Here is a 17,006-nt window from a genome sequence, read left to right on the forward strand (position 1 = left end):
AAGTTGCAGGATTTCCCTGTCTCCTTTTTGGACATAAACCTCTGGTGTTTGTGGATTTTCCTGACACTGTAAAAGGGCTTCAGGGCTGCCAGGGCACTTGGGGCAGCTGAGCCTGGCTGTCCACATGATGCCTAAAGAGGCTACCTAGAACAGAGGCTAGACAGTGTTAAAGGAATAAAGTAGGTATTTACTAAAAGGCCTTCAAAGGATACACCTTGGGCACTACAAGAGCCCGGCCATGGCTCCTCCCAAGATGGACACCAAGTCATGAGTTTTCACACTTTTATAATTTTTGGTCCATTCACATATTGGGGTTAATTATCCAATTACAGCTTCAGGTTATGAAGTCCCATCCTCCCAGATTGCTCTCCTCAATTTGCTGCTGTTTATACCTTCTGGGCCCGAAGCTGCAGCAGTGTCCTTGGTTCTCAGGCCGGAAAAGGATTGTTCTGTCTAACTAACTTGTGAAGAGAACTTTCTAACACTTGATATGAAGTTCAGAATTATCTACTAATGCAGTACAGAATCTGGAAAATATGAAAGCTAAATCTTAAGGCATCACCCAGGGGCCATGGGCAGAGAAAACCTGCAGAGCCACTTGCCCCAATATCACTCAAGAGCATGTTTTGGAGGTGGATGGGCTCTCTGAGTCGCTGTGATCACATTCAACCTCTGAAACAAGGAATGCATTCCAGCTGTAGTTCCAGGTGTGTGCTCCAGCCGTGTGCTGGCTTGGTCTGGGGGTGACGCCTGGGTGTTTGCTGGCAGTCTACTTTCACAAGTAATGGGGAGATGGGAGCACTGCTGCCTTATGAGTATTGAACAGAAGACACAAGGTACTTGCTTCAGGCCCACATCAAGAGTGAATGCCTGTTAATTCCAATAAATGCCCCTCTGAAAACCCTTCCTTCCTCTACTGCAGGCAGCGTGTTCAGCTCTGACACCCACCCTGACACTCATATGTGTTGCTCAGAGAAAACATACACTGCAATGGGGACTTTGCAAATGTTGCAGCAACCGTTTCCTTGGCAGCAGCAGAAAAAACAGCGGAGCTCGGTTTTGTTTCAAGCTGTGAAGGAGCAGGAAGGGGCCCAGACCCTCGGACTGCGGTGGTGAGGGTGACAGGAGGAAAAGAACTGTCACAGGGAGTGTGGGGATATAGTAACTTTAAGGGCTGGCCATAGGAAATGAAAGGCAGGGAGACAGAATACGAGCCCTCAATAGCAGATGAGGGGGTGTACCAACAGATTTCAGCCTGAGTTAGCAAGCTGAAAATGTGATGCACATGAGAAAGAACAAAAAGCTTTGTATCAAAAATGTCTTTTCTAATTTGCTTTTCATTTTTAGTAGTACACTGGTGCACACAATGAGGTATGGGATCATTGGAAAAGAATGTCAGGTTTCAGAGAAGGGGTCACCTTGCAAAAGGCACTGAAAATATTCACAGGAACTGCCTTAACATCTCAGCTTGCACATTTTCATTTGCTTGCATTTAAACTCTTGACTTAGTATGGCAGATATGAAGCCACTGCTGTTGCAAAGCAATTTCCCACAACTTGCTGCAGCTGAAGGAAAGTGATTTACAACACGAATAATAATTAAAGCAAGCCGTCAGTAATTAAAGTTGCTAAAACAGTCATCACAATGAACAACTGCTTCATGTGGCCGGGCCCTTCCTTTCCACGGGCAGTGAGGGCTTTATTTTTCCACATCCCGTGGCTCCTGTGACAGGCCTTTCGTACAGTACAATACGCGTGGCGCTAGACCACGGTTATCATGGTTTTTTTGGGCCCTCAGTTTTATTCTACAATATAAAAAAACAAAACCAAAAAAAAAACAAACCACAAAAACCCAACAAATAAAAACCCAAACCAAACGAATAAATAATAAAAAAAAAAAAAAAAAAAAAAAAGCCACGCACACAGCGGCCGAAACCACGGTACCGTGCACTACCACCCCGTTCCCGCCGTGAGGGCGGTGAGGGCCGCGGGCCGGGCCGGGCGGGGCGGGCGGCAGGCGGCGCTGCGCACGCGGCCTCCCGGCCTCCCTCTCTCCCTCCTTTCCCCCCGCCGGCCTCTTCCCGCCCGGTGGCGCCGGAATCAAACCGCGCCGCCCGCCCGCGACATGGTAAGCGGGACCGCCCGCCCTCCGCCTCGCCCCGCTTTCCTTCCCGGGCGCCCGCAAAGGCTGCGGGGGGCGCCGCCACCGCGGTGATGGCGGGTGACGGTGCCCGCGCCTCGCTGTCCCCCCGCCCCGGTGGCTCTGAGGGGAGCGGGGCTCCCGCTCCGGGGAGGCCCCACGGTGCCGGTTCTGGGGATGCAGGTCAGCACGGCGTTTGCCGTGCCTTTGGGTTGTTGGAGAGCGATGTACACGAGCCGGCACCCGGAGGAGCGGCCATAGCCCCGTGGCCGTGGCTCGGGGTGGGCACGGTGCCCGCTGCTTCCCCCCGGGACACGGGAGCCCAGGTGTGGCCAGGCTGAGCCTCTGGCTGCGGGGAGGTGGGAGCGGGCAGAGCGGATCCCAGGTGCGCTCACAGCACCGCATTCCTCCGTCAGCCTGCGGGAGCGGCAGCGAAAGGGATGCTCGTGGTATGGTTAATATTTGTGGTGGGGAACGCCTGCCAGTGAGGTAGGAATTAACGTGAAAGTCAATAAACCTCCAAGGAGAGTGCTCTTGGCTTCGTTGTTTTGCTCTGTTTGCCGGAGTGGCCGTGTGAAGCTTGACGCCCGAGGGGCGTAGCTACAAGCACATGGTTCCAGAAGCGCCGCTTCCATTCCACGTCGTGCACTTAACGCGTTTTGTTCCTGCTGCTGCTCCTGGCGTCTTCAGGGCTCTTGGAGAAGCAGGAGGTGGAAGTTAAATCCGTCTGCTTTCTCTTCATGCTCCTGCTTAAATGTTCATGGCAGCTCCAGGTTCTCATCCTGCAATATACTGACATCGCAGGAGGCAGCAGTGCTGACCTAGGGTATCAATGGCTGAAAGAGGAGAGAGGTGACCTAAAAAAATGATAACGGTGCTCTTTGTGACATATAATAGTGAATTGCTTCTGCTCCTGTCTATGTATTACTGCAGCTGCATAAGCTAGCTTTTACGTTTGTTTTTTAAAAGTAAATCAATCTGGCCATTTTGCTTTTGGTGTATGTTTTTAAGTGTTATGTGCTGCCTGATCGTGTTCTTTTTAAAAAAGAAGCTGCTATTAAAAAGTAAAAATAGTGTTGACTCCTTTCTGTTGGAAACTTGGAAACATAACCATGTCTTTCTCACAGTATCTTGTTATTAGACTACTCACTTCCACTGATTTATAGGTGACAATATGCCTTTTGTTTGTTTGTTTTTTAAAATGAGACCTTTTTCTGCCAACATCCTATTTGGCCCTTTCCATCCTCCTTTCCCTTTTTTGTAGCTGCACACGGTGTGTGAATCAGAGTGGGGCAAGGGGAAACTTCAGATTCCAATTGTGGCTGCTGCTTTTGGGTTGTTGAGGATTATGCTAAATGCTATTAATAAAACTCCCAATTCTCTGAGAAATATTTTATATCCTAATTTTATAAGAGGCATATCAAAATAGCACCTCTGAAAGTGACCAGAGGAGATTGTTTCTCAGTTTTGTGTTGTTGATAGCAGTTTGTGAATAGCTATTTCTGCCTTTTGCTTGTAGCTCAACCCAAGTTACTTAATGCTTGGTCACACAACCAGAGAGAAAAGAAATAAAATCAGCATGGTTTCTAAAATGTGACCTTGAAGTTATGAAGTTGGTTTGGACCTTTGAAGAAGGGCATACCTTAAAATGTTCTTTAGCACCTTAAAAAAAACCCGAACGGCCTACAGGTCACACTACTGTCTGCATATCACAAGATAGAAAGCAATTAAAAAAACCCTAAACCAAACAGAAGGTACTCTTTATCTTTGTAAGAGTTATTAAAATTTGTGTGAGTTTGGTATAAATACATCTTTTGGGATTGGTATGTGTCAAGGAGCATTGAGGCTGGAGTGGGGTTGGGTTATGTGAATGGCTGGCTCCAAACTTAAAGGTAGGTCCCTCCATTTAATAGATGAGCTTAGTGTAGAGATTATTTGCAAAGGAGTTTATCTGAAAGTCTGGGTTTGGTGGTCAGGTATTTTAAAGGATGTCAAATATAACTTACAGGTAAATAGATTTGAATTCTGAGCACATACTAATTCTGATGACTGAATGTCTTGGTTAGTTTTTTTCTTTTTTTCCCTGTTCTAGTCCAAGAAAAAAGGTCTGAGTTTTGAAGAGAAGAGGGCCCGTATGATGGAGATTTTTTTTGAAACAGTAAGTAACTTGCAATTGTCATGCATTTACATTGGTGGGAAAACAGGTCCTAAAAGGAGCTTAACTGTGGATGTAGCTGACTCTCTATCCTGGCAGGCATTTCACTGATGCCCTGTGACATCAGGGTGAAAATTACAGGGGCAAAACTTCATTCGTTTAACTTCTGATGAGGTGGCCCATCCCCATGGGGAGACAAGGAATAAAGATGCACAGGTGATGTTAAATTCTTCATGTGCTGCTTATGGACGTCTTCTCATTTTGAGTCTGTTACCATAAGAAGGGACAGCAGGAAATTAGGAAGTATCTCACTGCATTTTATGGGAGGAGAAAGAAATCTGAGCTTTAGTAAGACTGAGAGCAGAGTTGGAAAGGGTCCCTGGAGAGAGGAAACCTGGAGATCCAAAAGCTGAGCTACAATTGTATTGGTGGCACATGTAATGCACCATGTTTTACTTTTTAGAAAAAATACTGTGACACTTGAGTACTGGAGCAATGTGGTGTCTCTGTGCTGACAGTCTAATCTGGGATTTAAGGGCTTTATAGTCTAATTTGAAATGAAATATGATGGCTTCAGATCACCAAAGGAAAGAGAAGGGCTTGTTACAATAATAGGTTTTTTTTTATTAATTCTCAGAATGTTCCAGTTCTATTGAGGGATATGCAGGCTATTTCCCAAGCAAAACCAAAACATACAATGTATTTTGTACTTGCTTTTGTTGGCATTGATTTACTGTAAGAAACACTCAGGCTTAGATGATGCTGTCATTTGGAACTGAAATGTCTTTTATATTTTGCACAGAAAGATGTCTTCCAGTTGAAGGATCTAGAGAAGATTGCTCCAAAAGAAAAAGGGATTAGTAAGTGTTTATAAAAGTTATTTCTCTTGAGCAAGAAATCATTTTTGAGACGGGTCCTGCAGTGTAAATTTTCCTGGCTACAATCTTAGGTTTGTGATTTTAATAATGGAAAATATAGCTAGAATGGGAGACTGGTCAGTGGCAGGACTGTAGTGTTAAAAATGACATGGGATGGGGGCTTGCTTAGGCTCTGGACTGTCTGACTTGCAGTGACTTTCAGTGTATGCAATCATTGTTTGCACTCAGGTATTAAATATATCTGCCTGTAATATCACAAATGTTTAAAATTCTAGTCCAAATATACATGGGCAGTGTGCTCTTGAGCTTTTCTCCTCCAAAAATGGCTGGACAGCTATAGATGGAAGGGGCTTGTCTTTTCTAGAAAAGCCTTCCTGATGAGATCCATTGGTTTAGGATTAGGTCCAAGAGGATTTATCTATGCTCTTGGATTGTTTTGTATGTTCCTTATTAGTTTTCCTTCTATGCTCATTGACAAAAGGGAGGCAAAGCATAATGTTTGTGTAGTTACCACTGTCTTTCTCCAGCTTATCTTGGTGGCACTGCAAGAGTAAATGAACTTGCTGAGAGAACTGCAGATGTGAATATCACAAAGCAGAGTTTTTCAGTTGTGTCAGCAGCTAACAGAGGCATTCATGGGCTTCTGAAGAGATGTGGTGCTCTCTTGGTTGGTATGTCAATGCATGTGTTTAGTTGTAATTTGCAGTAAAATTGAGTTTAGAGTTTCTAAAGCCATTAACACCTTTGAGTAGTCCAAATTCATCCTGTCTCTGCATATGAAGGCATTTAGCCACACAATCCAAGCCCCAGTTACTCTGAAAAGAAAAATTACTAACCTGCTCCCATCCTGACATCCAGCCTATAGCTTCCAAAAGATGTGGGACCCCCTGTAATCTTGAAATTGAACATCAGGTACCAAAACCTGTAATTGAGCTCAAAAGTCTTTATATCTGCAACACCTGAGGAGAACATAACTACTTAGCTTTGTTGAACAGGTACCATTTTTTTAAAATGGTGATTTATACCACAGGTTTGAAAGGAAATGATCAGTTGTGTTCAGAAATGTTGATGCTTGTGAGTATAAATGATGTTTTATATTGGAAGTGACTATAATTAAAATCAGGATCTGTCCTTCCTGAGTCTGTAGACAGATAGCTTTAGTGCTTCTGCTGCTGTGAAGTGTATGCTGCTGCATACATTCCTTTACAAAGTGAAACGTAATTACACTCCCAGTCAAGAAACTTAAATTAATCCAAGTTAGAATTAAGATTGCAGGACAACTTCTCAGGTGCCTCTCATGGGTTTATTATGTTATTGTAGTGTAACATGCATGTATTTTGTGCAATATTTCTGAGCAGTGCTTTGCAAACATCTGGTAGCAGATGTGCAGAGTAGCAGCATTTAGGAGCAAACTGCTGGTTTCAGAGAGATTCATCCCTTCAAGTGAAGCTTTGAGCATGTTGTCCTTGAGAAATCTTCCAGCTAGCTGACACTGGAGGACAATGCAGACAATGCAGATGATTTGTGGTATTCATAATTCTCCATAGTCCAGCTGCTATGCAGTTCTGATTTTACATTTTTGCTTTTATTAGCCTCGATGTCAGTGAAAGAGATTCTGCAGAGCCTTGTTGATGATGGCATGGTGGACACTGATAGAATTGGAACTTCCAATTATTTCTGGGCTTTCCCAAGTAAAGCTCTTCATGCCAGGAAGCGTAAATTGGAGGAGTTAGAGTCTCAGGTAAATCTGTTTTATGAAAAATACTTGTTTATCTGAATAGGTTTGCTTTTTCTTATACCCCCTTGTCATTTTTGTTTATATCTCTCATGTGTACAAATGTACATGTCACACACACAGATTTTACTGTAGGAATTATCTGTCACTCATAGTAGGGCATTGTCATTATCTTACTGTTACCTCAGGAAAACTGGAGGTTCTTATTGGAGCTTGAGAAAACTTCTTGTCTACTTGCTGCTGAAAGCATGCTAGTCATGATGCAAAGCATCATTTAAGGACTCAAAGGTAGCATGCTTTTGTGTCTTTTATATAAGGTATTATCATGAGGTAATAAAAGTGATGACAGCTGGAATGCATAACCTGAGTAGATGAGGCAGTGGTTTCCACTTAGGCCATTGTGTTTTCATCTGCTTTTATTGGTGGCTTAATTTGTGAGCACTTCTGTAATCCCATACTGCACTTTTAGCAGGAGGAAAGAGCAAATTGGTGATGAATCACAGAATCAGGGAATGGTTGGGGTTAGAAGGGACCTCTGGAGATCTAGTCCAATTCCCTGCTAAAGCAGGTTCACCTGGAGCAGGTTGCACATGATAACGTGCAGGTGGATCTGGAGTATCTCCAGAGAAGGAAAGTCAATGACCTCCCTGGGCACTGTTGCAGTGCTCTGTCACCCTCAAAGGAAAGAAGTTTTTTCTCTTACTTATATAAAACTTGGTGTTTGTGCCGGTTGCCCCTTGTCTTTTTGCTGGCCCTCACTGTAAAGAGTCTGGCTCCATCCTCTGGACACCTGCCCTTAAGGTATTTGTATTGATAAATACCCTGTCTTCTGTGAAGTCGTCTCTTCAGGCTGCACTGGTCCAGCTCCCTCAGCCTTTCCTCATAAGAGAGATATTCCAGTCCCCTCCTTATCTCCACAGCCCTCTGCTGGACCCTCTTCAGTAGCTGCTTGTCTTTCTTCAGCTGAGGAGCCCAGAACAGGGCAGAGCACTCCTGAGGAGGCCTCTCCAGTGCAGAGGACAGGGGGAGGAGAGGCTCCTCTTCAGAAGAGCAGGGCATCTTTCATTGCAACATTGCTGTTCTGTGCATCTGGTTCCTTCCTACTTTTTGGGAGCTGTCTTTCTTTCTGCTTCTAATGGGAGTGGGAAAGCATCTATTTATCAGTTTATTTGCAATGGGAGTACATGGTAACAAGATGAACAAATGAGCTTTTTGAGATTATGTGGTGTGATTGTACTGCAGCACTGCCAACTCTTCCCGTGATTATTCAGCATTATGTTCTTTCTTCAAAGAATCATTTGAATTAATGCAGATTTACTGGTGGCATCTGAACATTTTTACAGCCATTATTTTCTTCAGGCATAGCTCTGAATGAATCTCAGGCATTGCTGTCTTATGTACAATGTTGTCAACTTCAGCTATTTCTTTGTATTTATACAGTTACATCAAAATAATCAAAAGAAAAATGCTTTTTTCCCCTGTCTTGAATTGAAAAGGGAGTTTGACTTAGCTGAATATGGTTTTACTGTTTTCAGGCATGGACTTAACCTGGCACAACTGGACTTAAATTAATTTTTATAGACTGGTAGTAACAATGCACTGGCTCTTATTCCAGTGGAGTTTCATTTGTCTGAAACAGATTAGTTTAACTCTGCACTGAGTTGGAACTGGACTTCCTTGTAAAATTACTCAACTTATTAGTACATTCACACAAGTTTTAGACAAGGCTGCTTACTCTGCCAGCACATAAATTGCCAACTGAAAAACTGAACAAATACATTCCAAAACTCCTGCTTTGTTCACCGCACTCCCTGGTGCCGCTGTTTTGTCAAATGCAAATGATTTGCTCTTGGATCCTTTTTGTTGTTGCTCATGCTCCATATTATAGCCAAGCAGCTGAAAGAAGGAATTGTATTTGTTGTCCTTGCCCTTGGGCCTAGTCCCATTGTGAATTTTGAACATAATTGGTCAAGCAGGTCTCTGGCATACCCTGATGAATATCTTCTTGGAATGTCTTGCAGAATACGCTCCATGGTAAATATCCAGGAATTGCCTACAATGGCTTAATGTGCTCCATGGTAAATATCCAGGAATTGCCTACAAAAATATGCTGAACTTCTTTAAATGTACTTTCACTTAAACAAACACATCTACACATCTATTATTATGAAAGTGTAATAGGCATGTAGTTACTGATTTGTGATGCTATTTCTATGTAGAAATATACTATTCTGATATGAACAATTCTGCAATATAAAACTGTTCCAGAAACAGTTTTGTTACCAGAACCTTACTTGCAAACCAAGCCCTGCCCCTGTCATTTGGGCTTGTTGGTATGAGGGCTTTCTTTAGATGATGGTATGAGTCTACAAAAGTACTTCTCTTCATTACCTTGCTTTTCTGATGAGACTGGAAATGTTTCAGCATTTCAGGGAAAAGCATTTTCACTAGCTGAAAATAACTTCTCTGTTGACACAGTGGAAAGGTGACATTTTCAATGAAAAGCTCTCTGAACGTATTTACAAGATGATAACAGGTTCTGTCTGTGAGTTCAAATTAGCTCTTTTGGTGTTTGTACTCTTCTTGATGTGCACGCATACAGATTTTCTTAAGGACTTCTAAATCTAGTCACTGACTATCACAAAACCTCTTGTCAGAACATACAAAGCAGAGGAAAAGAGTCAGCTATTGTACCATTTCTGTTGCATGTTGCTTGTCTTTGATCATTCCCATATAGAGCTCGTGGCATGCTGAGAGATGTGTTTTCTCTCTGTGTCTTGTCCACATTGATTGTTAACTACATGAGTGGGTCTCTGTGTAGCAGTTAAAAGCCAGAATCAGGCTGCCTTACTTAAAGCATGTTTAAAAATCCAGCAGTTCAGTTCATGCTGCAATTAAGGCTTTTTCCCAGGAGGCATTATCTTTGTTTCCTGAGGGCATGGGTAAATAGTCAAGGGAAAGAGGGATCCCAAGTGCTAAATTGTCATTTGGAAATAATGTGGAGGAACAGAACAGGCTTCTTCATGATGTAAATTCCCCTACTAATTCACAGCACTGAGGCTTATGTTTGACGAGTTGGGCGTGCTACAGGACCTTTTGCCTGCATATGTTGGTACTTCAGAATGTTACAGCCAGGTTGCTCATAGCATTCTGCATTTTACGGAACTTGAGATTGTGGTAGGCTGTTTAAGGAGCTGTTCTTGAAACTTTTTTTTTTGTTTCAGATTTTTTAGTGATTATTAAGCCACATCCCATCTTGGAGATGCAGAAGCAAAGAAGTCTGGCTTGGTATTCATAATGAAGATCAAGCCAGTTTTGTCTGGATGTTTTAAGCTGCACTTCACAGGGGTTCTGTATACACCAGACTTTTTCCAGGAAGGATTTATTACATGATCGGTGTGCAGAGATTGTTGTTACACAGCACAGTTAAAAACAATGCTAAAGTTTCTTTTGACAGCTTCCCTGCCTGACCCCATCTTTTGGCTCGCTTTTGTGGAGGCAGGTGTTTGGAGAGGGGCACTAATCCCTGAGGCAGATCTTGTGCAGATCTAATTAGTATCTTGGTGGTGCCCTCTAACCCCAAGTTAGAGGCCTGCTTGGGCCTCTTCCTGTTTTTCTGAAAAGCAAGGATAGCAAATGTCTTTAGTTTGTGTAGCATCTGCTAGAACTATTTCCTCCGATAGCTCCCACAGTGAGAATTGCTCAGTAGGTCCCTTTGGATTTTGTATTGATTTGTTTTGCAGTGGCATGGCTGCTCCTAAAGGTTTGTGCCTTCTGTCAGGTGCTTATTCTTCACCTCTTGGTTATGCTTATGCATCTGTGAAGACGACCACTGGAAATATGTTGGAAGCTGCATTTTGGGGAGGTGGGTTTATACACACATTTGTTTTGTTAGCATGTGGAAGTTGCATTTGCTTAAGTTGGGTACAGGTGTGAGATGGTGAAAGAAGAGCAAGGGTGTGGACTGAGAAATAATGTTTTAACAATGTTTATAAATGGAGAAAATTTTAATGCAGCCTTGCTTGTAAAGAGAACTTTTGAAGCTTTACTGGGGGGTTTGTCTTCCTTCCCTAAGAAAAGGTGAAATAATGTGATCTTCTTCTAATATTTTTCTGTCTGTTGGATTTAGTAGCCTGGAGTTACCTAGGATCAGTTATAGTTTGACAAAACAAGATGTTTATTCTTGGTGTAACAGTTGTGAGTGAGGAAAAGATAAATCTTTCTGATGTAGCCTTAGTATAAACAGATTCAGCTTAGATTTTCTTTCATTTTTTTCATCTGTGTCTTGGGCAAAACACTTGAATCTGTGCTGAGAGGGACCTGAAATATCAAGCACTTCAAAGATGTTGTAGTTGTTAGTGTAACTATTGACAGTACTATTGGCAGTGTAGTCTAGTAGCTTGGGAAAACAATTAGTTAGTTTCTTTCCTCAGTGTGGTGGTGTTCATTTCACTGTTCCATTTAAAACTGTTCATTTTACTGTGTTGTTATTTGTCTCATTTCTCATGGTGTTGCTCTCTTGCGGGTTAATCTTTTTGTATTCTGAGGCTTTTACAAGGGAAAGTTTAACAGCCAAAATTGTTAGAGCTGCTCTTCCAGCTAAGAGCAAAATGGTGTCACCTTGAACTGCAACGGAGATGGAACAGAATCTTTTTAGAGCAGGATACAGGATGGACATTTTGTGCTGTTCCCTGTGCTTGCTTCAACATACTCATGACCAAGAGACTTGAGAGTTGCTGGCAATGTTTTTCTCCCACTAAGTGTTGCATTGGGCCACTGTTAGTTAAGGTAGAAAAGATTAGTTGATGTTTCATTCCTTAAATCCCTGCCCTAGGGCTGGTAAAAGGAGGGATTTTCGCTTCCCATGACTCATATATTGAACCAAGCGGAGAATTTGTACTGGGTACATCCTGACTCACATTTGCCAGCTAGTTTGGAAAAAAAGAAAAAAAAAACAACAAACCCCACCCCCCAGGCAGGAATGAACTTGTTGAAATCAAGTGACTTCATATGTATTAAATTGTTTGTACTAATGAGCATTGAAATATGAAAAGTGAAAGAATTTATTTTAGTAAAAAAAAATGAAGGGAATGTTGTATTAGGAAATGCTTATGTTAGGAAAGCACATTGTTTGAAAATAGTTAATGGAAAAAAATATTGTGAGTAATCTGGCTTGAAGCCTCCTGAAGATATCTGACAACATAAGTAAAAGAACAGAACTTTGTTTATTTAGAATGCACACAAAAAAATTTTGAGTTTCAACCATCAGAAAGTTCTTTCAAGATGCAGCTTGGTTTATTTCTATCCTTTTACATATATTTTTCCTCCTTAAATACTGTGTCTGGAAAGTTGCTGAATAAGTCTGCTTGAGACCACTGACTGAAGCTCAGGAAACTTCTGCTGTCCTCATTGTTCCAGTGTGAGCAGCCTCCTCCTTCATCCCATTGACTCAATTGTTGGGGTATTTCCACATGATTTGGAGGTTGATCCTGGACTGCAGTTAAATACAAGTGCTCAGCAGTGGCTGGCTAAAAGTAACCAATCCTGAACTGAGGTACAAATCCCTGGAGATGACAGATGTGCAGTGAGGAGTAGCAGGCCTGATGGTGCTTGAAGTCGGGTGATGCTGCTGTAGATACTGGACAAGTTTTGTGTCCCAGATGGAGCTTTGCATCAGCAGGGAGAGCCTGTGGGACCTAGTTCTGTGGAGCAAGCTTTTGGCATTGCTTTGTAGAAATGTCCTCAGCAGATGGTACATGGCATCATCTCTTAGCAGAGCTCCTCACACACCTCGGGTCACTATTGCAGTTTTCAGCCTTTGATAGTTCTGAATGCAGGGTCTCACTGTTTTCGGTTTTTTTGCCTCTCAGCAGTGATGAGCTATTCCTAGAGGTACATGGAATCCTTTGGAATCCATGGCTTAATGCTTTCAATAGAACAGTTTATTTTTGCAGTGTAATATTTTTACATTATCCATTGAAAAGCTGTATTCAGTGTGTTTTTAAAAATTCTTTGTCTATTTATTGAAAAACAAGGACTTGTGGGCATAAAATGTCTTAAGGTTTATCATGATCTGAAGCTTTGCTGTAATACATTTAGAAAGCTTAGCACTATCTTTTTCATATATGTTTTATTAATTTTAGGTAGTAGATAGTATGGTTAAAGAATTGTCCTCTAAACTAGAGAAGTACATTTGCAGAACCAGAAGTCAGAACTAATGTGTGTGACTTATGCTAGGAATTACTTATTTAGACATTTTTCTCATTCAGTAATTTAGACATATGTGTGCTTACAATTTAATTTTATTAGGTGGCAGAAAATGCAATAAATTGTTCCTTTCCAGGAAAAGTAAAATTCTGATGGCTGAAGAGGTCTTTCTTTTAATGCCATTATAAGGCCTTGAGCAGTGTGGTCTAGTGGAATGTGTCCCTGCCCATGGCAGAGGTAGTTGGGACTGGATGGTCTTTATGATCCCTTCCAACCCTTACCATTCTATTATTCTGTAATATGTAGTCAGGATCCCAGTGTGCTGACTAAGCTGTTAGAGTAGTCTTCCCATATGCATGCTAGGCCTCCTTTTTTCCCCTCTTATTTGAGGATGTGTCATTTAGCTTTCTACTTACTTATTTAGTTAGTTAGTAAGTTATTCCTTGGATTTTCCTGACCATTTGGATAGTCTGCAGCCCCAGTGAGCTGGGTGATTCCATTCTGTGCTGGCTCACTTTTTTTATTTCTCTTGCATAGTAATTGCTCTCCCAACAGAGGCAATTTGTGACCCTTCCCATGTTCAGCCTTCTGTCTTTCACTGACCTGTACATTTTATTTGAGCTGAAGGACTAGACTCATAAAGACATGACCTATTGCAGAGCTGGTATGGTGTGACTAACTCGCTTCAAACCATCCAGGGGGAGCTGTAGCAATAAGGGCAAGAGGCTGCGAATTTGCATAATTTAAACATTGTCAATATGTTGATTACATCTATGCCCATTTGTTCATTGATCCTGTAAGGCTTATTCCCTCTATTAGTACCCTGGAAAATGCTAATAAAATTTTATTAGAATAGTCCACAATTTTTGTTACTTCTGCATCTTGCACTTGAAAAATGGTGATATCTTAAAATGATTGTGCATTTACTATGTCCTAAAATGTCCATCAGAGAACTCTTCTAATGCTGTAGCTTATTAGAGCCTTCTGGAATTATGTTTTATGGCATTCTACAAAGCCCTGGAGGGTATGCTTACTTACTGCTGTCATGGCAGATTTCTAAAAATACAGTGCTCTGGAGGCTTCTGTTGGAATTAAGCAACTTCATAATTTGGTGTTCATTAGTTGAATTTCATGCTTTTCCTTTTACTGTTAATATATAACTAACTTGATGGCAACTGTGAAGTGTAGGTTTTCCTTTCCTTCCTTCTTGATGAGCATAAGGTAAAATTGGCATGATTTAAGAGCAATTTTTTTTAAAACTGTCTCTGTAATAACTCTAAAAATTTTTATGTAGGTTTGAAGGAAGATTCCTACTACATTAAAAAGGATATATAGATATTTATTCTGATGCAGGAAAACCACTAGGTTTTTCAAACAGGTTTGTGTGTGACACAGAATTTTTTAAGTAATATCATTACACAGTTTACCTTTTTGAAGAGGTTTGCACTGTGGCTGCTAGCTCCATTCCTGGCACTGCAGTGAAATTGTTAATCTGAAATGAAAAGAAACTGGAAGTAAAAACAGGGCTCTCACTGTAGAAGCCCAGTCAGGTCTGGCAGAGACACAGCCCTGCACATCTCCATGTGCCCCATGGTCAGCATGGCAGGTGGGAATGACCATTCAGCAGATCAGCAGATAACCAGCATCCCAAGAAACTTTAAAGGCTTAAATGGTTTGTGCTGTCTGGAAATTTGCCTGTACTGTAAGGCCAGAAGCTTCCAGCCTAATGATAGGCAGCCAGTACTACTTTCAGAGCTGGATTTGATGGAGACACTGAATTGTAGTCCTATTTAATGTAAACTTCGACTTTCACCTTAAAATCTTTTAATTCAATTAATATAGCATATTTTATTTTAGAAAATTAACATGCATGCAGAAATGAGCTACCAGCAAGCAATTATAGAAGTCTCACTCCATAGAATTTTCCTCTTCTGAAAGGAATAAAATGAAAGAAAAACTAAACAAAAAACTCAGAGTATAAGACCAAAATGTGTTATTTTGATGCAGGGAGGCTTTAGAGGAAGCCTCTTTCTTGTCACAGCCAAACAGCTCATTATTTTTGAACACATGGAAAGACTCTTCTTTGTATCAAGAACTGGCGATGACTGGGTGATCTGTCTAAGCATTATTTAAAAATGACAAAATTGGCATTAAGAGTTAGTATGTAGAACTGCTGTCAAAACTCTGAAGTTTGATAGATGTATTTTACTGAGGTTTATTATTTTACTGATAATATCTCAGTGTAGAATTTGGGCATTTCTAGAAGTTTGTGGAATAAAGTTTGATTTTGTTTCTAAAGTCTTTAAGCAGAATGAGAGCTCGGGGAATATTGCATGAATATGGTGTTTTAACTTGTGCCTGTCTCTACATAGTCCCTGAAGGCATTGTCAGTGTATGCTCCAGCTGCTTTGGATAGCAATCTTTAAAAACCCTTCAGAGAAAAATTGAAACTTCTCTTCATCCTCTCCCTTTCTTTCCAAGGGAAAAGATCTTTCTATGTTCTTCCTGTCTTGAACAGGCCTATTAACTACCACCTTGGACTTTGTAGGCTTATTAAATACCCTAATGTTCAGTAACAAGCATATCCTTCATGTCCAGGTATGAAAATTTTCTGTAGTTCTGTCAGTCATGTGAATGTCTTTTGAAGTTCTTTCAGCTTTCCTTATTAGATTGCTTGCATTTGTGAAACAGTGTTGAATGAGGTGTTTCAGCTGTTTTTTGTTGGTTTGGAGTTTTTTTAGGTTGATTGGGGTGTACTTGATATTTGTATCTGAGTAGACAGCCATCTGTCCCTCAGGTCGTGCCAATTACGCCAACTCTGAAAGCAGCCACAGAAATTCAGTTCTTTCATTGAGCCTGCACAACTGTTTCTTTCACCTTCTGTCTTTTAAGGAGGTTGGCCTCGAGCAGTTACTTTTTGTTGCATAACCACTACTTATCAAATGGTGTTGCAAATGAATGAAGCAAAACCAAAAGCTCTTGGCAAGACATTTTCTCTAAATTAACTTAATTATTATGGCAAATCTAAAAAGATGGAAAATAATTGCATTAAAATACGTTTAATGTAGAGGGATTTGCTGTATGGTAATACTTTTAAAATAATTGCAGGTAACAATATCAGGTTTGTACATTTGAACCTTCATGTGGATGGGTGAAGGTTCCTATGGAGGGGGAATTTCTCATTTGTTTCTTCTGAATACCCCACATTTTATTTTATTTGCCAGAAAAAAATCAAATACTCATATTCAACATGGCCTGAGAACAGAGCCATGACTAATTTACTGTATGATATTTCAGCTTACTCTCATCTGTTAGCATGTTAAGTAAATCAGGATTATAGGCCTAAATTTTATCTTGAAATGTAAAATGAATTGTGTTTGTGGGAGGGGCACTTAAATCAGTTTTTCCCACATGGATACTCTAGCAAAACATAGAAATATTTATGAGTGCAGAGATCTAACTTAAGAATTGCTAGTTTTTGAGAGTGTTTGTAGTGTTTTGTCAAACAGTTGTATGGAGAGTCAGGTATTTTTTCAGTTTAGTCCCCTGAAAAAAAACCTTCACTTACTTAGCATGACTGTCAGATACTTTTTTTTAATCACTGACATATTTATAGTGCTAAACTTAAAAATTCACACTTGTTATCTCTTCAGTCCCTCTTAAAAAAGACAGAACTTACACATTGGCAGGATTAATACTATGATGTTTTGGAGCAAGTGTTATTTACTTTAAATAATCACTGTACTATCCTTTAATTTAATGGCAAATATGATGTGTTATGGGGGAAAGTATTCAGCTCTGTCTTAATGAGCATGATGAGGGAGTCAAGAGCTTATGGGTCAGGATAAAAGAGCAGAGTGGAAAGAGTGACCCTGTTGTGGGTATGTGCTGC

At 41.0% G+C, this 17,006-nt stretch overlaps 1 protein-coding gene across 1 annotated transcript in view; it reads left to right on the top strand.

Moving 5' to 3' along the window:
• The first annotated feature begins 2,072 nt into the window (after positions 1-2,072).
• The window catches only part of MND1 (meiotic nuclear divisions 1), a 41,303-nt gene continuing 26,369 nt past the window's right edge, over positions 2,073-17,006 (top strand). Inside the window, exons 1-4 of the mRNA XM_066549028.1 lie at positions 2,073-2,127; positions 4,232-4,297; positions 5,097-5,154; positions 6,765-6,913. Of these exons, the coding sequence (XP_066405125.1) occupies positions 2,125-2,127; positions 4,232-4,297; positions 5,097-5,154; positions 6,765-6,913 (276 nt within the window). The 5' untranslated portion in view covers positions 2,073-2,124. The remainder of the gene's footprint in view (positions 2,128-4,231; positions 4,298-5,096; positions 5,155-6,764; positions 6,914-17,006) is intronic.

Source organism: Molothrus aeneus, chromosome 4 (genome assembly GCF_037042795.1).
Source record: "Molothrus aeneus isolate 106 chromosome 4, BPBGC_Maene_1.0, whole genome shotgun sequence".
Taxonomy (NCBI): Eukaryota; Metazoa; Chordata; class Aves; order Passeriformes; family Icteridae; genus Molothrus; species Molothrus aeneus.